Here is a 24952-nt window from a genome sequence, read left to right as displayed (position 1 = left end):
TGCCACAGGGTCCCACTGTTATCATATACTGTATTTGTGATTCATGTAAAATGGTGATTTCAGTCTAACTTTTAAAAGCTGAGATGATTCACAAACTCAAACTTTGTGTATATTTGCAGACATTTCTATTGAGCTCACTGACCCTTCTTTCCTGTTGTGAGAGTAAATATTTCTTCTGGCGTAGTCATCTACAGGTTTGACCTGTTTCTGCAGGTACTACTGTACATACATACACCTGTGCTTGATACAACATGGATAAATAAATATCATAAATAGTATATTTACTTTGCTTTTTTCCCCCTTTTTTATGCATTTTATCTCCATAAATTGTCACAAAGGGGATGTGACAAGAACCGAGTTCACATGAGATGTATGTAACAAACAAACAAACAAACAAACAAACAAACAAACACACACACACACTAGCAAACAAACAAATGTAAATAATTCAAACTGGACTCCCCCAAAGCAAACAAAAGGATATGGAAATCAATAATAAAAGCAAAGCATGGAGATGTGAGGTCTGTGTTGTGGAGGTGTTGAATGAAAAAAAGACTAAACTGACTTTTATAACTTGAAGGTCGAGGCGATCTACTCCGTCACCTTCGTCTTGAGTTGATCTTGACCAAAAACAGTGCTGGAAAACGAGGCTGAGCAACATGGCTGAAAAATGTATCATGATAAAATGTTTCAATTACAGTTGATATCTTTAATTATTGATCATTTTAAAGACCACTTTATTTATCAAGGCAGACAGGTAATAAGGATAATGTTTGGTCATTTGGGGTTGTTACTGAGTACCTCTCCATCATGTGGACTTGTGACGTGGAGGTGATTCACTCACAGCACGCTATCGATATTCTATTGAACAATTGTCTTGTCGCTATTGATGAAATATTGTTATTGTCTTATTGCCAAGGGCTAGTGAAAGGCAAATAAGGAGACTACTTTTAGTACTCAAGCACTGTTCTTGAAAAAGCAACAAGGAATTTCCAGCTTTGTTGATTCTGGCGCCCCCTGTGGACAAATGTGGTATTGTGTCCATCACCTTTTTTCATTGATTTCAAGTGGAATCTAACCAAATCCAAATATATTAAGAATATATATAAATAGCCAATCTTCTCCCTACTGGTCTATGTCTGGTCGAGGCTCCTATAGCCACATTTTAGGTTTCAGTTGTACCAACCACAGCGCTTTATCATCTGTCGTTTTGTGTCGTCATTTACTGTCGTTTGCTTGTTGTTTATATTCGCTTGTAACGTTTTACCATTATAAAAAGGGATCTCTGTTTTACTACAGAACTCTTAATGAAAATAAATCTCCATTTACTCTGTATGAAAGAAGAAAGGAAGAGAAACAGAGAAGTAAATAGATTAGCACGGGTTCTTTAAACCACATTACTTCTGTGGTGGTGTTGAATCATCACATTACTGCCTTATAAAAGGTCATAATGTTTCCTCAGTGTGGGTCAAAGGTCAACCCGTTCTCATGCAAATGTACAGTAAAACAAGTCAAAGACAGTCATCAGTGAATGATCTAAATTCTAACTTTGTAAACCTTGAAAGGTCCTAACTTACTCAAGCTTATTGAACTCTGACCGTGAGTGACTCTAAGTGATATAAAGACAGACTTCACCCTGTGTTGTAAAATCCTCTCCTGTTGTATTTTGTCATACCTTTGTACAACTTTACTTTAAGAGTAAGTGATATCTAAGAGAATTATTATGATTAGTACATATACATATGATACATAGACGACAGACTATAGATGAAGGGCTGGTGTTTAGTTTTGAATCCTTCCCTCACATTCTTATTCCTAGTAAAAACAAAGCAATCACTGTTCATCACTGTCATAAAGGTCATCATATTTACAAACGTGTAACATGTTTCCTTTACCAAGTGTTTTTAACCTTGTCACTAACATGATGGGAAGTGTACGTGTTGGCTGCACTGAGGTTAAAAGGCTCTGAAACTAAAAACCACATACTGTAGATTACTCAGAACATGAATACGAGACACTGCTGTTCTGGTTTGGTTTCCTTCACATGCAAGCTTCAAATAGAGATGTGTCAAAACATGAGATAAGATAAGAGAAGATATATACTTTATTTTTTTATTACGTTGGCGTGCCAGTGAGCAGTGCTACTGCTGCCCCTACTGAGTGGAAGTCTAAAGAGTTCTTAACAAATATTTGTGTTTTAAAGTACTTGAGGTGGTGTTGTATTGGTGTGAATTACCGATATTTGTTCCAAAATATCTGCAAACTATGAAGGAGCAAAATGATTAGTGGCTGCCCCAAGACCTGTAACTGAGCACAACACAGAGTGCTCGTCCACCTCAGTCACCTTTACATACCATATAGCCAGCAGGTGTCTGGGGTTTAGTAATTAGTACAGATGTCTGGTTGAAACATGTTAAGGGTAATTGTATTATATTTACATTGAGTTACATAAGAGCTTGAAGGAAAGCTTGAGAAAATATTTGGGTTTTAACTTTTTTATTTTATTAATTTGTGTTTCTCACCTCTCCTCTAGATTGCACTTGGCCATCTTCTGATTTGAACTCAGGAACTGGCAAACCAGTCCCTGCTCAGGTGAACTCCTTTTATGGTCAGGTTCCTGTGGGAGTGTGCCAAGTGTGGTAGAGATAAGGGGGAGCTTTAGGAGATGTTTGGGAGATTAGGAATCTAGTTTACTTGTGTATTGAGTTGTTTTGTCCACTGTTGACTTATAAAAGTTATCTATTGGGTATTAGATAAATGTCTGCTATAAGTTAATTGACTCCTTAATTATAGCTTCCGGGGGTAGGAGGAGCTACAGGATATACAAGCAGGATTTAAGGGTTTCTCTTGGAGGATGATGTTGGTGAGCAGGCCACAGGGATTGTTGGCTGCCAGGGTCCCAACCTTAAAAAGGACATCGCCCAGAGCAGAGTTTTTCCTTTTTGATAATTATCTTTTCCTTCAGTTGCTGTCCATTTGTTTTAATTTTTATATAGTTTGTTGTTTTCTTCGGTTTGGGCGAAGCTGATCCTCACTGTAAATACGCTGATCCACTGCTGAACAAAAAAAAGGGAAATCAACAGTTTAAAGGTCCCTTCCTTCCTCCCTTCACTACTCGACCAACCTTACAGTGATCCCTTACAATATTATCAGTAGTGGAAAGTATGCGGTTACTTGAATACTGTACCTAATTACAGTTTTAAGGTACTTTACTTTTCATTTAATGCTTGTGTACTTTTTCTCTTCAAATTTGCTATGAATTAAACCAGTGGTTGTTGAGTTATTATAGGTTTTATTTGGTTCTTAATTTTTAGTCTAGTTTTTATTTTTATGTCAGTTAACTAAAATATCACACACAAAAACTGTGTGTAGTTGCAGCACCTTGACACCTTTACCCTTGAACTTCTCAGATAACTATTTTAGGTCCAAAGAGGTAAAATTATTCAATATTTCACACAAACCTAAAAAACAAATTATAGAAATTAAATTGTTTTCTTCTTTCCTTTGCATTAATCATCTCATGACCCTTTTTTTTGGTGACCTTTAGGAGGTGGCCAGACCCACAGGTTGGAAACCCCTGAACTAACCGCCTCGCTGTTAATGAGAACTGCATAATGACTCATTTTCTGTATAATGAGTATTTCTTTTGATTATACTTCTTGTACTTAGTAGGATTTTATGTGCGCTTTCACTACGGGATATAAATGGAATCAAACCCTAGAAACTATGGCCTCAAAAACAGATCAGGATTAACATGTTAGAGGAACTTCAGAGTAAAAAATTAGGGCCACAAAATTAACTAATATTATGGGAGCCACAGATTTCCTAATAGACCTGCAATTTCTCAAAACCAACTTACTTTTGGGGCCCCTGAGGGGTTGTGAGAGCCTCGGTTTATCCCCTGGTTCATTCTGCTCTGTGTCAACTAATTAAAAATAAAGATATAAACACAAAACAAAGGTAAGAATTATTACAAGTAGACTAATTATTACATTAGTTCCTCTATCTCACAATCTTTTGTGAAAGGTGTGTAAATAGCTAAAAGTAAATGTGCTGTTTTCTCTGAGGCCACTAGATGGCGCCCTCCTCCTTCAAGATGACTTAACTGTATTTAAATGCAGTTAAAGGCACAATAAGTCATATTAAATGTAAATCAAAATCATGTGCTCAAAACACAAGACTGGAACATGGTCACACTTTCACACTTGCATTTATTGAATGAACACAACAAACAAACTGTTTGTTTCCTGATGCTGTGAGTTGTTTGTTTAAATCAGCAGCCGAAGTAAAACCGACGCATACATTTATATTATGATTAATTAATTAACTAACAAACTAAAAATAGGGTCAGAAATGGCCCACTGATTGTTCCTTTAACATCAACCATTAAGACACGCTGTTCAGTGTGATGCTCAAAGAGGAAAATAAAAGATAAGAGTCTTTTCATTCATTTGTTGGATGAATCAGCTTTTTACAAACAGGCTCAATTAAAACATACACATGAGACAATGTTCAGTGTATTGATGACAGGCAGCCACTCACACCTTTATTTAACCTCTCACACTGATGACAGGCTGAAATCATCTCACTCTTCTGCCAGGACCCTCTACTGTCAACAACAACATCCTTTATTAACATCACACTACCGGTTCACCTTCAAAATAAAAGTTCAGGCCAAACTAGGCTTGCATGTGAAAATCGGTGTTTAGTGGAAAAACAGCATGAAATGTGGAGAGAAACTCTCAGGTAAAAAAACCCAACCTGTAAAAAATGTGATATGGATTGATAGCATGACATTAAAGAACAAAAACTACATTTAAATTGAAAAGTATGACTAAACCTGAAAATAGTATTTAAGATATTTTATTTACTCAGTTTACTTACTGTTAATTTTATTTTCCTTCATAAAAGCCTGAATTCTGTACTGAATTGTATTATTATTATTATTATTATTATTATTATTATTATTACAAATCATAAAGAATATGCATGACATCTACCAGGATTGGACCTGTGTGTGTTTACAAAATTTACTTTTAACAGTATGAACATCCTCCTTAGAAAATAAATACAGTAAATAGGACAATTTGAATGTTTATCATGATTTTGTCGTAGTCTCAGTTAATTTCAGTTTTCAGTTATCTTATCTAAGTTTTCTGCAGTCTGACGTCATTATATACTCAATTATATTTGGATTTGTTATATTATAGAACGTGTTTGTTTTTTGCCTAATCTTTAAATTAAATGTAAATTAAAAACGTGTTGGAATTGGCTTTAATGCAGCAATATCCATATATACACTATATATTTTATTTCTGATATCGAGTCAGGTGCCATGTGAACATTTATTTTGAAGGTCTCAACCAGAAGTCATACACCATTTGACTTGACACAGGTTTTCTCCTTCTGGACCCCTCCCTCCCTCCTTCCTCCCTTCAGCCGAGCAGCGTGCGTTCCTCCGGGCTGACGGAGGCAGCTGGTCCTGCCCTGGTGCAGAGGGAGCGGAGCGGCCGCAGCCTCGGACCTTGTCGGGGGTCGGGATGGCGTCACTCGGCGTGGGGCTGCATCTCATCCGCAAGCGGGGCGCGGGCAGGAGCGCCGCGGTGGAGAGGAGGAACCTGCTCACGGTGTGCAGGTGGGAATCCCTCATCAACACGGTTCCTTTCTTTCTGTGACAGGGAGGATGAAACAGCGTCTGCCTCTGACGGCAGATTTAATAATATCAGAGGCACTCGTTTGTTTGAGGTTAGCTTGAGGAGGCTACACCTGACTCCATCCTTATTTAAAGGACTCAATATTCATGCAGAAGAAATCATGTCTTTGTTGCATGAGTTTGCATTAAAATATTATTGAGAAAATATGAATATATGAGCTGGTTGGTTACCTCTATTGTGTTTGTTTTTGTACATTATAATCATCTCTTCCATTCACTTAAATACATATAAACGCCCACCAGCAAGCAGCATCCACAATCCTCCATTAAACATTCATGCATTCACATTTTAGTTTTAATTACCCTCATAATTTGTCCAGTGTAGCATTAAGGCTTAAGATTTTAGAAATACCAGGAGTCCTCCATCACAACCCCACCCCTCCTTAAAGAATTTGGATTATCCTTTAAAGACAATTTGGAAACTGGTCATGTAACTATGCATATATATATTGTGTTTAATTTCCCTTTAGTGACTGTCTTAAATACAGTTCCACGCTGCCATGTAGCAGATAAATACTGCCTCAAACTCAAATTTAAAGATATTTTAAGTCCATAAAACAATGCACTGGGGTGTTGATGTGAATGATTTACAGTAAACACAAAAACAACACTGAGGACATGACCTTGTTGTCCTCACTGCATTAATAATGCTGAGGTGTGCACACTGCCTCTTTCTCCTCCGCCTCCTCTTTTGTCAGTTGAAGTGAAAAGCTCTCTGCTCTGATTATTGATTTGTGGTCCTCTCTGTGCTGCTGACAGATGTCAGTTAACTACTGACAGTCCCCGTGGTGCGTTTGAAACCAAAGAGTTGAAAGGGTCAGAGAAAGGGGATACAGAGAAAAGATGAAGAGACACAGAGAAAGTGTCAGAAAACAAACTGATAATGCACCACCTGCTGCAGCTGGTGTCTGCTCAGCCCTTATAGGGACAAGTCTAGTAGTTTACTAAAGAACTAGTATAATTTCCAGGCTTCAGGACAATCAGGTGTGACTGTGCTCGGCATGCCTTCCTCCATTAATGTCACTTGAAACAGATGTAAAGGGAGAGTAATTAGACACAGGCGCTCCTTTGCTGATCAGGCTGTTCCTCTCCCGCCTGTTTCTGCCTCCGCACCAGCCTTCAACTCGCTGACTGACACTGGCGGAGGAGGGAGAAAAGTCAGAAAAAAGTGACGATAAATTGGCAAAATGAGTGAGGAGAAGATGAAATGTTACTGCAGTTAAAGAAAGATTGAACAAAACTAAACAGAAGGAGTGTTTAGGTGGTCTTCTTCCACACTGTGAGATAGTATCTTATAGAGCTGATTAACAGAAAACTTAATCAGCAACTATTTTGATAATTGATTAATAATTTCATATATTATAATTTTTAAGCAAAAATCCCAAATATTCACTGATTCCAGCCTGTCAAATGTGGAGATTTGAGGCTTTTCTTTGTTGTATATGATAGTAAACTTAACAACAAGCGATTTTAAAGGCATGTTGGGCTCTGGGATATTTTAATTATCTATTTTATAGCATTTTTCTGACCTTTTTATAGACAAAATGATAAATTAAGAAAGGATCAGTAGACTAATGCTGCCCTAGTAGCATGTATATTCTGCATCGGCTTGTTGCAGTTCTTTATTTAAACTATACATGATGTGCAACACTGACTGAAAGTTGATGGCTATAAAGTCTTGTGTGTATCATTTATAAACATTTTCCCTTCAAATCAACCTTGTATACATGTTTGGTATCTTTGGAAACTCAAGGATCTTCAGTAGAATTCAAACAATGCCTGTCTGCACTGCATGAGTGCGGCTATCGACTGGCCCGCCAGCAGTCTGCTGCCTGTTAGGTGATTTAAGCTTTCAGAAAAGTGCAGATCGCTGCTGGGAGTAGAATATGTGAGGAAGGCTGCCGCTTTTTTATCACAACCACACACCTGTAAATGAAAAGATGCCAGCTGTTTTTTAATCACAGGTTCTCTAGAGGCTCTTTTATGTTTTGGCTGTGGAAATAAACCACATACTGTTCGACCCAGAGCAACTGAAGACACCAGCGTCACTGTCCTTTATAAACCCTGCTGATTTCAGTGTTTGGACTCCATATTTGCTCTAACCAATTTTTTTTTAAGACAAAAATGGTTTATACAAATTTATAATTTATAATTTATACAAAGGTTTGAGACACACTCATAATAATACAACAGCCAAAGCATCACCGTCACTAGTATTTAATAGATTTCTAAATTAGAAATATGTTATTAAAGTGGGATAGGTAGAGAACTAGGAAGTGTTTGACTTTATTTGTCTGTAATTGACCTGAAGAACTGAATCTGTCTACAATACCTGCTCTTTCTACAGATATCCAGGTTCTGTATCTGAGGCAAAACAACCCTCTTAACTTGTTTTAATGCTGTGATAAATGTCCCTGATCACCTCTGTTCTTTAAGGTAGTCTATGCTGAAATGAACCCCCCCCCCGTTAGACAAGCTGGAGACCCTAATTAACCTCACAGCTGATTTTGTTGACGTACTGTAGGTTTGCGAGACCTATTTCAACAGGCCTTTTTCACAGCAGGCATTTTGACTCATTATAGCAGGTAAAGCACAGGTGTTACTAATAAATAACATTAATGATGTCCTAGAAAGCCCAACAGGAATTCAGCCGTCATTAATTGTATTATTAACACCTGTGTTTGTCCTAATGTCACAAATGGTGTCTTGTTTACTGTGTTTGTGGCTTTAACTTGTGGAGTTTAAAATGTACCTTGTCTCCAGTTTAAGGATGTGAGTAACGTCTCTTATTCATAAGCACAACTTTTTTTAGTGCAGAAAAGAGATCCATTCACCTTTTTGTTTTTAAAGGGACCAAAGCTGACGTCGATTATTGTTGTCAGTCGCCTAGCAACAGGGCTCTCACGACTTCAAGCACCTCGACGCAAATACCGTCTACTCCACTATTCATGTCGAAAACACAACGTCAGGAGTTACATCTGAATGCTGCTGTGTGGGTGGACAGCGTTTTTTCGAGGCTTTCAAGACTTATTAGATATTAGAGTCAAGATTCAAGAACTTAATTGTCACTGTGCACGGACAACGACATTGCAGTTGCATCCTACTTATTTACAAATATAGAAAGAACACACATATTTACAAAGCATCAGGCAGTATAAGTACAAAGTATAAACACAATTAACACTGAAATACAAGTACAACTATTAAGGCATTCATCTACGGTGCTGTGTGACAGATATGGAATGATGATGTATTGAGATGTTGCACATAATTCAAGCTTAAAGTGACGTGTAAATGAATATAATTTCAGCCCAAGTTATGCAGCACACATCATTTAAATCCTAAACAACCACCTTGTGTTTGAGTCCCCTCGATTATTAATACAATGATACAATTGTTCTAATTTGTCTCTAGTGTCTGTTACAGTTTTTATATATACAATGAAAACCACCTTCACAGTGGTACAACTTATGAATAATGTGCTTATCCGGTATCAGTTTATTTTTAGGATTTTCGGTTTTCTCACATTTAGTTATTGTGTTTAGGTTTTTAGTGCGTGAATAATGAAAGAAGTAATAACCGAGAGGATAAGTGCAATGTACTCCACGCAGAGGGGAAATTGGATTTGTCCTTAACTGCTGTGAGGAGCCGGTGTGTTTTTCAAAGTGTGTGAAAGTTAATAAATAATATGTGATTAAAAGCCCTTATTATGGAAATAAGATGAAATATATCAGTCTTGCCTTCTTTCACAGGAAACACAGACTCTGTGGTCACCCTGCTGCTAAGCAACGAGATAGAGAGATATGAAGTCAGACTATTTAGCTGACGTTGAGGGCTACACACAATTTGGCAGAATTTTCAGAACGCACACACCGACACATGGTAGCCTTGTCCATTAACTCTCCTTCCTGTCTAATTAGTTGAAATCAGATTAAGCAGTCGGTCAGTGCACATGACTTGTCGTAGTGGGCCGCACATTACGACTGGTTTAATCTAGATTTATCAAAGCCTCATTACAACTGTGGAGGCCAGATGTGTTTATTTTTCATGCCTTGTAATTTTAAAAGTTGAAAGTGAGAAAATAAATTAAATAATAGATCATTTTTAATATGTCAAATAAGATTATTCTTCTTTTTGTTTGTTGGCTCTTATTTGCATCTGGTAAAATATACATTACCAGTCTGTGTGTCTCTTTGACATCATTCAGGATCAGACAGCTGCAAAGAAAGTAGTTCATTATTGGGGATATTTAGATGTAACAAGGAGCCTGCACACATTTAAAGGGATACTTACTGACCTACATAGTAATAAATAGTTAAGACCAAACTCTGACTTATTGATCTTCCATATAACATTTAATAGATAAATATCATAAACATCATGTCAAATGTGCAGTTAAAACTGAAACACAGTTAACTGCACAGCAAGGTAAAGCAAGAGAGACAAATCCTGTTAAAGCTAACAAGAGAGAACCACAGCTATCCATGACTGAAGCCCCCCAACTGGTAAATAAATTGATAAATATATCAATTTTTGGTAAACAACTTTTTGTTGTCCTACAAAAATAATACAGAAACTAGATCCAGAGAATAAAAATCAGCTAAAAAGATAACAAGCCTAACGTTAGCTTAGCAGAATAGCAGTAACTTCGATTATTTAGTGGAATTCACAGTTTGGTGTGGTCATTAATTTATTATATTAATTTCAATTATTAATCATTAAAAAATAGTAGATTGAAATCTGATTTTGTTTGTTGTGTTTTCCCCTCAACCTCTGCTATAGTTACTCCTCTCTGCCTTTAAAGGGCAGATTACTTCCATGAACTTGGTTACAGAAACTGGTAAAAATTAAATATCCAACTTTTTACATGCAGTGTTTTTGTTTTATTTATAGTCTCCAAGCTGAGATAACCCTTGCTGACATCCTCTTTGCTCCTTACTGTGTGTAAAACTGTTACCTTTTAAGCTACAGGTCCAACAGCTGATGTTAAAACCAGTGTGTACGTCTTCTTCTGTGATCAGGTTTTCAGTGAAGACTCTGCTGGACCGCTCCTGCTTTGAGACAATAGATGACTCATCTCCAGAGTTTGTCAACTTTGTTTCCATCCTAGAGCACATCCTCAGTCATCGACTCAAAGGTAAAAAAACGTAAGCAACCTTCTTCTCATCCACATGCATACACGCAGATACATAAACGTCACTAAAATTCAGTTTCTTTTGTTCATCTTTAAAATTGGCAGATTCAAGGTTGTATAAATCTCTGTCTCGTTCGCTTCTGTTTTTGTCTCAGGTCAGACAACTTGGTTTGGCTATGAGAGTCCTCGGAGTTTCTGGGATTACATAAAAACTGCCTGCAGTAAAGTCCCTCATAACTGCATCCGAAGCATCGAGAGCATGGAGAATGTGCGCTCATCGAGAGCTAAAGTGAGGATAAAATTTTTTTAATTTAACATTTAACGACCTGAGGCAGCAAAGAAGGAAATAACTTGAATCTTCAAAACATCAGAAAGTCAAATACAAAACAGAGCATTTGATTAAAAGCCAAAAATGTAATGATCTAAGCAATATACTACAATGAGTCCGAAAGTATCCGGACCTACAGCACACACATAATGCACAATCAGGAGTTTGTGATTTCAGCTTAGTTTGCGTTAAACCCTTAAAAAAAGAACAAAGGGAACACAGTCAAAAAAAGGTTAAGACCACACATGCACATAAAACGTGACTCAATCTTACCCCGTGGGCAAGAGAGCAAACAACTGGAGCTAATATTCTACAATGTTAGGCTGTAGGTGAGAACAAGACCCGCTGTCTGTCTGTCTGTCTCTCTCTCTCTCTCTCTCTCTCTCTCTCTCTCTCTCTCTCTCTCTCTCTCTCTCTACACACACACACTCACTCCCACACACACACACACACACACACACACACACACACACACACACACACACACACACACACACACACACACACACACACTCAGGTCATGAACTCTTTTTATGAATCAGTAAAAGCAGCTTTGCAGTTGAAACAGAAACAGAATCAGCTTTATTGGCGAAGTATGTGTGCACATACTTGGAATCTGACTCTGGTTTTTAGTTGACCTCAATGTTACACACAGACCAGTGTACAGGTAGATAGAAATAGAAATACAGCTGAAAACAACACATTTGGACAAAGATTGCTAATATCCTGCAGGCCTTAAGTTAAGTGTCAGTGCTGTGGACTCTTGATCTTGTTATCCAGTATATCCTGTGCTACTGATTGTCTTTTTAAGTGATTCCACTAACAGCTCAACTTTGTATGTTCTCTCTCTGCAGGGCAGGGCGTGGATCAGAGTGGTCCTGATGGAGAAAAGATTGTCAGAATACATCTCATCTGCACTGAGGGATTTCAAAACAACCAGGTCTTAGTGTGGTTCATATACTGTACAGACAGTTTCCCCCTTCAACCCAGTTATAGATGTTTTATCAAATCAAGTGTATTTAGGAAGGGTCTCTTATATTCTTCTTACAATCTTGCAGCTGCACCTGCGTCTTCTACATTTTCTTTAATTCCTAGTCATTTGACTACATCTAGACGAGTGTGAGTTGTATGTATATTGAATATTGTGTGTCTGTGTGTTGACTGTAGGAGGTTTTACGAGGACGGAGCGATCATGCTGGGCGAGGAGGCGGGGCTGTTAGCAGACACACTCATTGGACTTAACACCATTGACTTCAGGTACTGATCATGTACTTGTATGTCTTACTGCAACTCTTCAGTCCTGTTTCCTCTCCATGTTGCACAGTCAATGTGTTGTGTCATTGGAAAAGTAACAATCTCTTTTATTTCCCTAATTTTGAGGGTGATCCAAAAGAATTATGTGATCTTAACAGAGTTAAAAAAGGAAAAAGTGGATTGAATAAAAAGCTCCTTCTCCTGCCTGAGTGAGAAATACATAATAGATGAAATACTACTACTATAAATACCTTATGCGTCTAATGCATCAGCAACTCAGGCAGTGACTTAAGTAAATTGCAGTGAGACGGGCTGGTGATCACTATTTTTATCAGTTTTTAAAGCAATATAAAGCAACTACCAGAGATACAAAGAGGCCAGAGAGTTGCTGCCTAAACTGCAGGTGCAGAGAGAAAGCTTTAAAATATAAATCATGTAACTAACACAAGGAAAATGCAGTAGCAAAGAAGAATAGTGATCCTCGGTGATAAAAATAGTGTCCTTAAAACTAACCATCAAGTAGAATTGGCACGTCTGTTTCTACAAAACCAAATTAGTACAAATCTGGATTTATTGCAGGGTGTTATAGATAATCTCTTAAAATATAAACTAAGTTTGTCTGATTCTGGTGAAAGGACACACAGTAAACAGCATAAAAAGTTTCCATCTTCCTTGGCAGTTTTCATGTTTTATTGTTTTACAACTTACTTACAATTGAAATAGATTTAATTTGGCTTTTTTGGACTCTGATCAACAGAAAAAGACAAAGTAAAAACATCATCATGATCTCAACAAAGTAAAATATAAAATACTAAATACTTGTTTGTGTAAGTATTCACCCACTTTAAGAGGAGACACTTAAATCATCCCTGGTACAGCTTGTTGGTTTTAGAAGTAGTTAAATGGAGATCATCTGTGTGTAATATGAGTATGCTATGAATCTGGTAAAAGAAGAGACAGTGCTTTGACTTTTTGTCTTCTCTCTTTAGCTTCTGTCTGAAAGGAGAGGGTGTGGACGGCAGCTGCCCGGCCGTGATCGACTACACTCCTTACCTGAAGTTCACTCAGAGGTATATGAGGACAAATAACAACATCACACAGTTCCTTCATTAGTGTATAGCAGGGGTCAGCAGTTAGGTTCAACTAGGCAGGCAGTATTGGAGGAATATCTGATGGTATCAGAACAACTCTAACATTTAGGGGGATCTATTTGCAAAAACATTTAATTTAATATTCGTAGGTATGTTTTCATTAGTGTATAATCACCTGAAAATAAGTTACCTTAGAATGAGCTGTTGAGCTGTATTCAAATGGTTGCAGTCTGCAGCTTCAGCACTAGATGGCACTGAATCGTACACACTGGTCCCTTAAGAATGACATTTGTTACAACAAGCTGCTTTACTATTGTATCTGAGGGCAGATGTCAGAGCATAATGTTCTGTGTTGCTCTACGAAGATACTGGATATGTAACTGAGAGCTTTTACACACAAGCCAAACAGCTGTGCTTTATTCATGGTTGAATGAAAGGACTGCTGTTGACTTCAAACTGTTCTGATCAGACAAGCCAAATTATATAATTTAACTATAAATTCATGTGTATCAAGCTTTATTTCAGCATGCACTGGTCGAATAGCCTGCGTCTCTTCATGTGGGGGTAGTATTAGATGTTACAAAGTCATATTTATTGGGATATTTACATTGTTATCTACAGCAGAGTTGTGAAAATTCATATAAAAGTTTGAACTATAGAAGGCAAGACTTCAGCTTTGGTCAGGGGGGCAGATATTCTATAGGATGTGTACTAACATGAGACAAACTCCTTGTGCAGTGCGGACAGCATCAGCAGTGACGAGGAGGAGATGAGGACTATGGGGAGCAGCGGCAGCGAGAGCAGCACCCCCGACAAAATGGCCACCGCCGCCTCCATCTTCACCGAGCAGAGCAACTTGGTCAGCAAGTGCAAGCGCTTTGAGCAGAAGTATCGCATGGCGCTGGAGCAGAAGGTAGCACCTCAGTGTGTCTGGGATAAACAAATGGTGGTAATATATGCCAGCGTGACATTTTGCTTGATGCATAATAATTAGGGGCTCGGTTTGTGAAATGCCAGGAGGAAATGTGTAAGCTCACATTCGGCTAGATGTTATTTCTCACATCGTCCGTAATGTTTCATCCCTCTGAGGCTTCAGCTGCCACAGTCTTTGGTTATTTAATTTGCTTTGAGCCAAAACAAATAATTCAGCAAACAGCAGTATCTTCATGGCAGTAAACAAACAAAGGAGAAACTGTGTGTGCTTGTGTGTCTGTCTCAGGGTTACCTGGAAGAGCTGGTGCGTCTACGAGAAGCCCAGCTGTCAGAGGCTGTGTCTCACAACAAAGCTCTTCAGCAGAGCCTAGCAGACACTCACCTGTCCCACACACTGGAAAAAGAGCAGCTTGAGTACATCATCCTGGAACTACAGGACCAACTGTAAGTTCAGCCCCAGCTGTGTGTGTGTGTGTGTGTGTGTGTGTGTGTGTGTGTGTGTGTGTGTGTGTGTGTGTGTTTTTAGTGTTCGTCAGCCAGTGCATGTAAGGTCGCTGACAGTGAGGTGGAGAGGACTTTGCAACACATCCAGCTGTGAATTTGACATTCAGGAAACAGCGAGAAGCCTGGAGGTTGCAGGCAGTTTGTTATTTGTGTGTCGTCGAATCCGTTGCAGTGGGTGCTGCTTTTAGCCAAGAGGAAAAGCCGCCTCAGCGCTGTGTCTTTCCATTAATTTCCATTAATGTTCCAACCAGTGAGAAAACGCTTTCTCTTTATTTGATCACTGATTCAATGTCGGCTACAAAGTCTGTCCGGAGGATTTGTGTCACGATCTCTGGAAATGAAGTTGCAGTCTCAAGCCAGTGTGATGAGTCAGTGGATGTTTTCAAATGCAAATAGAGTGAAAAGCAAAGTGACACGAAGCGTGAGGCGCTGACTACAACTGACTGTGAGAGTGACAGTGTGAGTCTGTGTCTGTGTGTGTGAGAGAGTAAACATGCAGGTAGAAGTGTGATCAGAGACGATTTAAGATACAAAATAAAAATACTCCACAAAGGTTTGAATTTTAAAGAAAGAGTGACAGATATAATGACAAAATGATGGATGATGAACTGATCTAACAGGGTGGGTTTCCTTTGGTTTTGTTTTGTTTGTTTTTGGTTTATTTTTTATCCCTTTTTGTATAAATTGTAAATATTATAATATATATATACTATAAATATAGTGACAGGTGTCGGAGATTTCCTGTGTTTGACAACATGACAAGACAGGTTTATGATTTTGACAGTGAGGATGAAATAGCCGATTTGTACAGCCTGACCAATGTTTGTGATTTAAAAATATTTGATCCTATATATTGGCTGATATTCTTTTTGTTTACACCAACACTCTACCAATAATCCCTTAAATTGGTTTTAAATATACACATAATTCACATAATTGTGACCAAGATGAAATAAACCTGTCCGTGCTCTTTAATGGAAAAACTATATATGTACTTGTGACACCTTTTCTTGTCACAACTGATACTGATGCATCTGTGATGAGGGAATAATAGCCTATTCTATGAGCTTTTAGTCTTTTTTTCTGTGTACAGTTTTCAGTCTTTTGTGTTATGTTATTTATGTATTTGTGCAGATTATATTGAATGCATTAAATGACTCCCTTCCTTTTATTAATCAATACATTGTTTCTAACTTTGGACACTTACCTTTTAGGACAGTGCTGAAGAACAATGATTTGCGGTCCAGACAAGAGTTGACAGCCCATCTGACCAATCAGTGGCCGTCTCCTGTCGCCCTGGATGCCAACGCCGTTGCCTTGGACACGCTGCTGTACAGGAAGAGCACGGGACAGTGGGAGGAGTATGTGGATAAGTTGACTTCCTTCAGCTTCCAGGTTTAGTTTGGTTGTGTCTAGGGCTGCAACTAATTACCTGATGCACAGATTTCTGGATTTCTCTTCCCCTGCTCCTCACAAATATTGTTATTTAATGATTAGTCTAACTCAAACTATGGTTTGCTGCATCTACTGCAGCAAAAAAGGTTGCCAGCAACTAGATGGAAGTCAGTGGTGTGGTGGCATATGTAGATATATTGACATTGGATTATCAGTGGCTGGGATCAGCGGCTCAAATGGGAGCTGAGAGGGAGTGGAAATATTTACACATTACAGATTCTAATCTGTGTACTCTATTTGTGATGTATTTATCTCTGTATATCGTCTGTTATTGGTTATATTAAACCACAAAAACGATGTACCCTTTAATAATTTGCAAGAATTTAATAACAAAAAACATAAACATTATTTGATTATACAAGTAATTGTTTAGTCTCTAAAATGTCAGAAAATGGTGAAAAATGTCTCATGACCCAAGAAGATTGTTTCCGTCTAAAATTCAAAGGTATTCAATTTACAGTTCATAAGAAAATCAGCAAATCATCCATTTTGTGAATCAAATGTTTGATATTTTTGTTTGTTTAATTACTTAATTAAATCAATAAATTCTACAAATGCTTGTTATATCATTTTCTGTTGATTGACTAATTGTTTCAGCCCCAGTTCTGTGTTCTGTTACTGATCTGCTATCCTCTCTTTGCAGGAAGAGTTTCCAGAGTCTGGAGCAGCTGTCTGCAGACATGAGCCTCTCCCAGACTTCTCTCGAACCGTCACACACGCTGAGTCTGGAGGCCAGGCCGGCCGGCACGCACTGGCCCCACCAAGGTACGTCTCCTTCAAGCGACGTTGTCCAGGAGGGTCTCCGCTCTGACATGAGCCTGAAGTCTGTGCATCATGTCTTTCAGGTAAAGAGGAAACTCCATCTTTAAGAGGTCTGTGTGGCTCCCTGACCTCCGTCGCCAGCTACAAGTCTCTAGCCAGCCTGAAGTCCAGCGAGTGTTTGGCCAGTCCTGCCACAGAGATCAGCAGCCCGGGCATCACTCCTTCATAGGGAATAGAAAAAAAAAAAAAAAAACCCAGACACCACCACAGCCAGACAATCCAGGAACTTTGTAAATGTTTGGGATATTGATTTGCTGTTTGTAGACGTTTGTGTTCCGTATGTGGAGCGTAGAGCTTTAACAGATGGAGGTCAGGTTTGCAAGTTGTTGTAGTATGTTCTTTAAATTGTGTTAAAACTCAACTCCATCAGGCTGAATAATGTCTTATTAATGTACTATTCAGTTGAAACAACCCCCTGCCTCTTTATAGAGGATCTGCAGCTGTAACTTCATCGAACTGTTTAAATTATTTTGTTTTGTTGGTGTTTATCTGTGAAGCATCGATTGTCCCCCCCCCCCCTTCTTTGTAATAAATTAAAAAATAGAAAGTGGATGTAAGAATTACAATGTCATGTTACAGTATTGAGAGGACAGTGATTAAGTGTTTTCACCCCTCTCGAAGACGGTTTATAGCATGGAGATTATAGCATGCTGAAAATACTGACTGATCAGAACAGAGATTAGAAGAGAACTCAAACATCCTGTAAGCCTTGGTCAGTGTTTAGTCTCTCGTCACTGTGAATTTATTATCTTCTGTGCTGTTTGTGCTGCCATCTTAAAGTTGTTTTTTAAATATTGCCATTTCTTTGATTTATGATCATGATGGTTACGGACGGGACACTTTTGTCGGATTATGTCATCAGAATTTTGCATTATGTAAATGTTCTTTCACCTTTCTTTTTTATAATCATCTTATGTAGTCAATGTTGTGCATAAAGCAGTATCACATGGTTTGGTTCTCAGGTAATGATCACTATGATTAATATTCACCCGTCAGTTATGGGTTTACTTTAAAGTTTAGCTTTATCAGACAGACTATTGTTATTATTCCCTTTAAATATTCAAATGCAGTATTTTAATGGCTAGTTACCACAAGTAGATCATTCTTACCACTGAATAATGGTCTGTGTTATCTTGAAACAGACATTGAGAAAGAGAAACAACTGTGTTTGCAGAATATCAGTATAAATGTAATTTGTATTATTGCTGACTAGCTGTGTACCTCAGCACTGAACTCATGACTTTGCCTTTAGCTCGTTCCAGCAGACATTGCACAGACTTACAGCAGATGTTTTATTAGATTTCTTTGCCTTTTTAATCCTTTGTTTTGAATAAACTCCACTTACTCAAACAGTGGGAATTTGATATTGACATTTATATCTCCTGCCGACAATGAACAATGTGCTGATAAAGCTTTTATAAACTCAATGGATGAAAAGAACCTCAGGTATGTATATTGAACATTTGTGGTGTCACACTTTCATAGAGTTTACATGCGTCACAGTCTTTATCAAGAGTCTCGTGTCGAACTGAAAAAAACCTCACATAGCTCTACAATCACACTATGCTGACATGCTCTTTGTGTGTGTGTCTGTCACACATTTATTCACATGTTACAGGAGTGGAAGTGCAAAACATCTGGTGGGAAAAAGGTGGGGGGGGGGATTAATCTTACATCTCTAATATAAAGACTAAAGGCACAGTGCACATGATCCCAGAGAGACAGCCACACATGGGACCTGGAAAATTACATATTATTAACAAAACTGTGGCTGCCATCTGCTGGCTGATGAATGTATCAAGAAGCACATGATTTAAACATGATTTGTTGTGCGCACAGGATCTTTAACAGTGAACATAAAACCATAGAATATTAATTTATAAATACTAATAGAAATGCATTTAATATACATTTTTATCATCTAAAATACCTTTTAATGCAGAAATTGGTCTTTTTATCTTCCATTTCTGCTTGTGTTTTTAATTTGGCAAACAAGCCTTTTCATTTCAGGTATAGTCTAGTAATAATTGCTTCAGTGTTTTGGTTTAGAGGGAAATGACAGGAAAACTATCAGGTGTTGCTGGTGTGCAGCGGCCTGAGTATCCTCTCCTGGTTGTGTTTGCGGAAAAAGGCCTTTCCAAACTCGTAAGTGCTGATCATAATGGCACAGGCCGGGGCCACTTTGATCAGCCTGGGGAGGAAACCTGGCAGGGAGGCAACAGATAATCAGGATCAGAATCGGTTTTATTGCCAAGTAGGTTTTCATATATAAGGAATTTGCCTTTGTATATTGGTGCATAACAATAAACATAGTATGAGGAAAACTTAAATAAAGATGAAATAAAGACAAAAAAAGAAACATGTAGAATATGATTGTACAGCTGTACAGTTTGCTCACAGTATGAAACATAAAGGGATATTTGCAATGTGCGACGGATAGTCCAGGTGAGTGATTATGTAACATTTAGTTAGATATTACTACAATGATTCACAAAACATGACAAAAGTTTCTACCTGCAAACAGTCCACCAAAGCCGTCCTGCGCCACAATTCTGCCCATCACACTGAAGGTGGAGACCTGACAGGACACTGAAAAGACAAAGACATCGTAAAACAAGCCATTAAGTCCTTTTAAAAACTGACCAGATATAGTTTCAGTAATGTGAAGCAGTGTTCAAATGTGTTCATTTAACACAAACATTTTCTTGTCGTTTCCCCTTAAGTAGCTTTAATGTAGGAATAATCATATTATTCCACACCGTCTGACAGCGTTACATATATATTCTGCATCAGCTTGTTCTAACTCTTCATTGAGGCTACAGGATGTTTAGACTCAAAATTCAGCCTGACGTATTTGGTATGTTTGGAAAATTTGGGATCTCTTATATTGTCATTTAAGAGGGAAATTTCAAATTAAAGCAATCCAGGTTTGTAATGACTGGCCAATCAATGATTAGATTAATTATATACTAGCGGATACAGTGATCAATGTCTGGAACCACTTAACCACTTCCCACCAACCTCAGACATATGAAACATCTTAACATTGAGTGCTGCAATTGAGAGCTGAGAGCAGAAAGCAGAGACGTTGAGTTGGATAAAAGTAATGGATATCATGGGTGGTAGTTTATGGTTATCTTCTGTGTACAAAAGATCAGCCTGACACCAAATTATAATCTTATTTATGTGTTGATTTTCCACCTAAATGTAAAATGTGTATATATATTCATGCTGCCAAGGTACCACTTCAGGTAAAAGTACTGGTTAGGAATCCACTGATGTACAACATTTGCAATATTGAGGAGCAATAAAAGTTTAATGCTGTAATTACAATTCTTTGCTTGTAGCTCTCCCAGCTCCACCTGCCTTCTCGTTTTAACAACATCAAAAGGCAAAGTTACAATGGACGCAATCTGAAAGAAATGGAAATAGTTAATTACTAGATTCATAATCAGATTACAGTTCATTTATGGATTGTGATATTCTCTGTCACATTAATCAATGTCCTCGTGTACAGGTTGAGACGCTGAATGCTGTTTAGACACACTTACAGAGCCAGACACTGCTCCAGATACGAAGGTAATGGTAAGCGTGGGTTCTCTGACGTTATACCGTTCACATAGCCAGCTCTTGCCATTCTCATAGTTGTACCAGTACATGGCAGAGAAGGGCACGTCTCGGAGGAGCGTGGGCCCCAAACCCCGCCAAAGAGACAGCCAGCCTTCTGCCTGCACTGCTGAGCGGATGCAGTCGCTCAGCTCCCTGTACGACTGTTTCTGAGACTGCAGCTTCGTACGGATCAGCTCCAGAGGGCTGATGACTGTCGCTGAACCCACTGACGAACACACAGAGAAAACAAAGAGAAAAAGTTCAAAACACACCAGGTAACATGTCATTGAGAGTTAAAAAAAAGCTTAATTGTCACTGAAAAACAATTTTTTGAGTTTAAGAGAGTAGTGTATCTCTTTATGAATAATCATCAAGCAAATTGTTATCATCTTCACCTTCACTCTCTCTCTCTCACTCTTTTAAAATATATAAATAATATTTTTACTTGGTTTATTTCGCAGGGACAGTGGACATTGATAAAACACTGCTGTAAATGAGAGTTAGCCATGAGGTTTTTTTTTTAAGAAATAGTTTTCCTGGACCTTTCCAGGACATTTTCCAGGAGTTTTTCTTGACAGGACAGGGCAGCACTCACTCTGTGTCATCTCGCTTTTGTGCCACGCTTGGCTGTTCTCACCACAGATGATTGTTCTGCTTTCTGAATTTTCCTTGAACCACAACATTAATTTGGCTACAGCACAGGCTAAAATACAATAACAATTTTCCAGGACAACATAGATTCTTTCAGGATACCTGGTCATTCCAATTAATTTATCAGGTACTTCCATGGTACTCAAGGAATCGTGAATGAGCTACAGTCACTGGACAGATGTTACAAAGTCCCTCTAAATACAGCATATAAGATAAATTATCAGAAGTTATTAAGATGGCTTTTTTATGTCTTTATTTGATAGGACACTTTTTTATAATTGCTCATGGGCCTTTATTAAAAACAGAGTTGAACCAAGTCAGGGTCATATTTGTGTCAGAATATGTATGTTTTCAAAATTAAATCTAGGATGTAGGATGAATTTACAGAAACTCAGGGTTGTAGGGCAAAAAGTGTGGGTGGATATTAATCTGGAAATTAAACCACGAGCATATTAAAAATACAGCAATATAAATTAACTTATACTCTAACGGATAATGGATAAGTTCCATTCTGTAAACAATAATTATTGGATGCAACTCCAACAGATGTTAAACTGTGCAACACTTTCCACTGATGCTCTGTGACAGCTGTAATCTGTCCTGTTCTCTTTAGTGACACGACAGCAGTCAGCTCACCTCTAGCGATAGCTCCAGCCAGGAGAGGAGCCTCCTGAGAGTAGTCTCCCATCCTGACCCTCAGCGCTGCACACAGCTGGTCGTAGCATGTGAAGTAGATCACTGTAGCTGGCACTGCCATCACACTGGAGACAGGCACATACAGGGAAATATCCATAAATTAGGTTTCCATCTAGAATTATTCCAGGCAGGGAAAAAGTCAACCACAAAAACAACACTAATTATAAATTAACAAACGTAATTTATTAAAGAAATTTCCATTACGATAATACTTAACATAAATCAATCTTTGGTAATCAGCCTTCAAGAAAACCGTAGGTGGTTTGCCACTAATTGGTACAACTTCAAACGAAAGCTCCCTTAATGAGCACATCAGCTAAAGGCTAAACGACTGTCGACCAACCACATTTGCACAATAACTCGGCTTTAAGAGGCGAGTAGGCAGAATGAAGATCCACGAGGGACTAAAAGAGACACAGAAGACTTCACACTCACAGGGTTGGAGGCAGCCCACTCCATAATGCCCTTACTCCTTCTCGGCGTACTATTTTGACAAAGGCATCCTGCAGAGATGCAGAGAAGAGTCAGTGTTGAAAGGAAGACGTGCTGTTGGCAGTTTTCTGTCACAATATGACTGTGCAGCTCTACTTCACACTTATACAAAAACAGGCTCTATCAGACACTAAATCAAAACACAAACACAATAGGGAACTTGTCTGACTAGTAACCCTAAACCTCAACCTTTTATTTTGGTTAAAACTAACCAAAAGTTGCCCTTGCCCTTGTCGCCAAGTGCTTGCTCATGGTGGTACTGTTGGGTCTCTGTAATGTTTTAAAGAGTTCGGTCTAGACCTGCTCTATTTAGTGTCCTGAGATAACTTCTGTTATGAATTGGCGCTCTACAAATAAAATTGAATTGAATTGAATTGAATTGAATTGAATTGAATTAAATAGTGACGTTTGATGTGTAATGTGATTTCTTTTACCAGTGTGCCATTAAAGTGACCGGAGGCTTTGTACCAGGCCTTGGAGTTGCCGTTTTCACACACACATATGTGGTCCATAAGTCCATTGCAGTAGACAAAGCATTTCCCTGAAAGACATTTTTTTTTAAAAACACACGTGAGCATCTTACATTTAAGGTATTAATAAACATCATATTCGACCATATTCATTATACCTTTGGGGAAGGGATTTTTCTGTGCTTGCAGTCTGATCTTCACAACGTCCAAAGGTGTGACTGAAAAGAAGCAGAAACCTATTAATAACCTCTGTGGATGACAATAGGAAAACCGTATAAATGTTGTCTTTCTTTGTAGAATGTAGATCTACTGTACTTATATAATACACAGATGCTTGTACATGTGTTTGAATTGTTAGTGAAGTATGTCAGATGAGGTAAAATGTAACATGACAACAACTTACAGGAGCAAAACTGATTTTTTTTATGTTTTCTGACATTTCAGGCAACTTAATTATGTTTCATCTCAGCACACTATGAAAATGTTCATAAATTTGAAACTTGATTCAGCTTCTCATCAGCATCACCGCCACAAAAATGATACAGTACCTTTAACAGAAAATGTAAAAGCCCCCACAATGTTCACTGTGGATTGTCCAAACTACACTCATCTGATAGATTATTAGATAGTTCTGGGTACAGCATAAAGTAGTGCAGTGTAATACATCACCCCTGCAATAAATCAATACATAAAACTGTTTTAAGGGGGGGTTGATTCAACTCCACGGTCACTTTGGAGGCTGTTGAACATTACAACACAGCCGCATCACAATGTTTACAAATGACTGTAAACTTGAGTCAACGCCTCTTTAAAACAGTATAGTAGTTTTATCTAAGTGTACGTAATAAAGTGGCAACTGAGATGTAGATTTCAAGTCTTTTTTTAAGTTGATTTTCATAATGTGTTGAATTGAACAGAAACTAGTGACTGCCTGGAAGAACAGGTAAGCAGATTATTATCAGTACTGTTGCATAATAATTAAAGACACCATTCAAGTGATTAAAAAAAAAAAAAAAACACATGACCATCCTGTGATGTGTCAGTCAGGGTATCTCACCAAACAAAGATGTGAGGAGGGCTCCGGAGCAGGACGCCACCATCTGCTGGAGAGGAGTAATGCCATTACTGGCTGAAGGAGCAGGACTTTGACCACTCATACTGTCTTCTTAAAGAAAACACACAGATACAGATACGACATTAGAATCATTTAAAGCTGTATGTTAGGTAGCATGTGTACAATAACGTTTGACCAAATTAACTAAATTAGCGCGGTTAGTACGTTATTACATTATAATTTCAGGTGCCGTCACATTACATGATGAAGACAGCTCTTTGGTTAGCCTCAGTTAGCTCATTAATTTAGCTCAACTTCCTACCTGCTAAAGGACCTCAGCATTAACAAAGTCCTCCATGAACACACTCATTCCTCTCAGGGTTTGTAGTTTCCCGACAGTGTGACATTTACTATCCTACGGGCCCCAGAAGGAAATGCTAGCTTTATACACGTGTGTGTGTGAAGGGGTTGTAACCCTACCGAGCTGGTCGGTTTACATCACAGCAGACATTACAAGAGGACCAATGTTACGCAATTTTAATTTCAGCGTAGCACATTCTTGAACTTTTTCCGAATTTTTTTGTCCACGTTAACGTTACATTAAACGGAATAAATTATATAAAAACACGTATGTAAACGTTGTGTAGTGTATAAAATGTGTTTCTGAATCAAACTATTTTTTTGATGTTTTTATTTAATGTGTGTATTTATTTTATTTAACAGTAATGTGGAAACGTCACACGCAA

General features: G+C 38.2%; 2 protein-coding genes across 4 annotated transcripts; one reads left to right on the top strand and one right to left on the bottom strand.

Moving 5' to 3' along the window:
* The first annotated feature begins 5401 nt into the window (after positions 1-5401).
* Positions 5402-18589, top strand: rundc3b (RUN domain containing 3b). 2 transcript variants are annotated; one of them, XM_051406941.1, is made up of 11 exons: positions 5402-5635; positions 10735-10850; positions 11003-11136; positions 12030-12115; positions 12343-12432; positions 13419-13499; positions 14259-14433; positions 14740-14897; positions 16172-16318; positions 17056-17177; positions 17258-18589. In XM_051406941.1, the coding sequence occupies exons 1-11, from the start codon at positions 5541-5543 to the stop codon at positions 17401-17403; spliced, it is 1350 nt and encodes a 449-aa protein (XP_051262901.1). In that variant the 5' UTR covers positions 5402-5540; the 3' UTR covers positions 17404-18589. The 2 variants fall into 2 exon arrangements, with proteins under 2 accessions (XP_051262901.1, XP_051262902.1); XM_051406942.1 differs by lacking the exon at positions 5402-5635 and having other exon boundaries at positions 10768-10860.
* Positions 18590-18806: 217 nt separating this feature from the next.
* On the bottom strand, positions 18807-24730 carry slc25a40 (solute carrier family 25 member 40). 2 transcript variants are annotated; one of them, XM_051406944.1, is made up of 10 exons: positions 24529-24730; positions 24210-24314; positions 23311-23370; positions 23117-23223; positions 22626-22693; positions 22131-22255; positions 20786-21069; positions 20566-20647; positions 19749-19823; positions 18807-19438 (listed from the first exon to the last, which is right to left on the bottom strand). In XM_051406944.1, the coding sequence occupies exons 2-10, from the start codon at positions 24307-24309 to the stop codon at positions 19305-19307; spliced, it is 1035 nt and encodes a 344-aa protein (XP_051262904.1). In that variant the 5' UTR covers positions 24310-24314; positions 24529-24730; the 3' UTR covers positions 18807-19304. The 2 variants fall into 2 exon arrangements, with proteins under 2 accessions (XP_051262904.1, XP_051262903.1); XM_051406943.1 differs by having other exon boundaries at positions 24210-24317; positions 24529-24724.
* Between the last annotated feature and the right edge of the window lie 222 nt (positions 24731-24952).

This window comes from Dicentrarchus labrax, unplaced genomic scaffold (genome assembly GCF_905237075.1).
Source record: "Dicentrarchus labrax unplaced genomic scaffold, dlabrax2021, whole genome shotgun sequence".
Classification (NCBI taxonomy): Eukaryota; Metazoa; Chordata; class Actinopteri; family Moronidae; genus Dicentrarchus; species Dicentrarchus labrax.
Note: the sequence above shows the minus strand (reverse complement) of the source record. Positions and strands in the feature narration are given on the sequence as shown.

Coding starts and splice junctions, on each gene's coding strand:
- slc25a40 (XM_051406944.1), bottom strand. CDS start 24,309: ATGAGTGGTCAAAGTCCTGCTCCTTCAGCCAGTAATGGCATTACTCCT. Junction 20,648..20,785: donor CTGGAGCAGTGTCTGGCTCT/GTAAGTGTGTCT, acceptor CATTTCTTTCAG/ATTGCGTCCATTGTAACTTT. Junction 19,824..20,565: donor AGAGCTACAAGCAAAGAATT/GTAATTACAGCA, acceptor TTGTCTTTTCAG/TGTCCTGTCAGGTCTCCACC.
- rundc3b (XM_051406941.1), top strand. CDS start 5,541: ATGGCGTCACTCGGCGTGGGGCTGCATCTCATCCGCAAGCGGGGCGCG. Junction 13,500..14,258: donor TACCTGAAGTTCACTCAGAG/GTATATGAGGAC, acceptor CTCCTTGTGCAG/TGCGGACAGCATCAGCAGTG. Junction 16,319..17,055: donor AGCACGGGACAGTGGGAGGA/GTATGTGGATAA, acceptor CTCTCTTTGCAG/GAAGAGTTTCCAGAGTCTGG.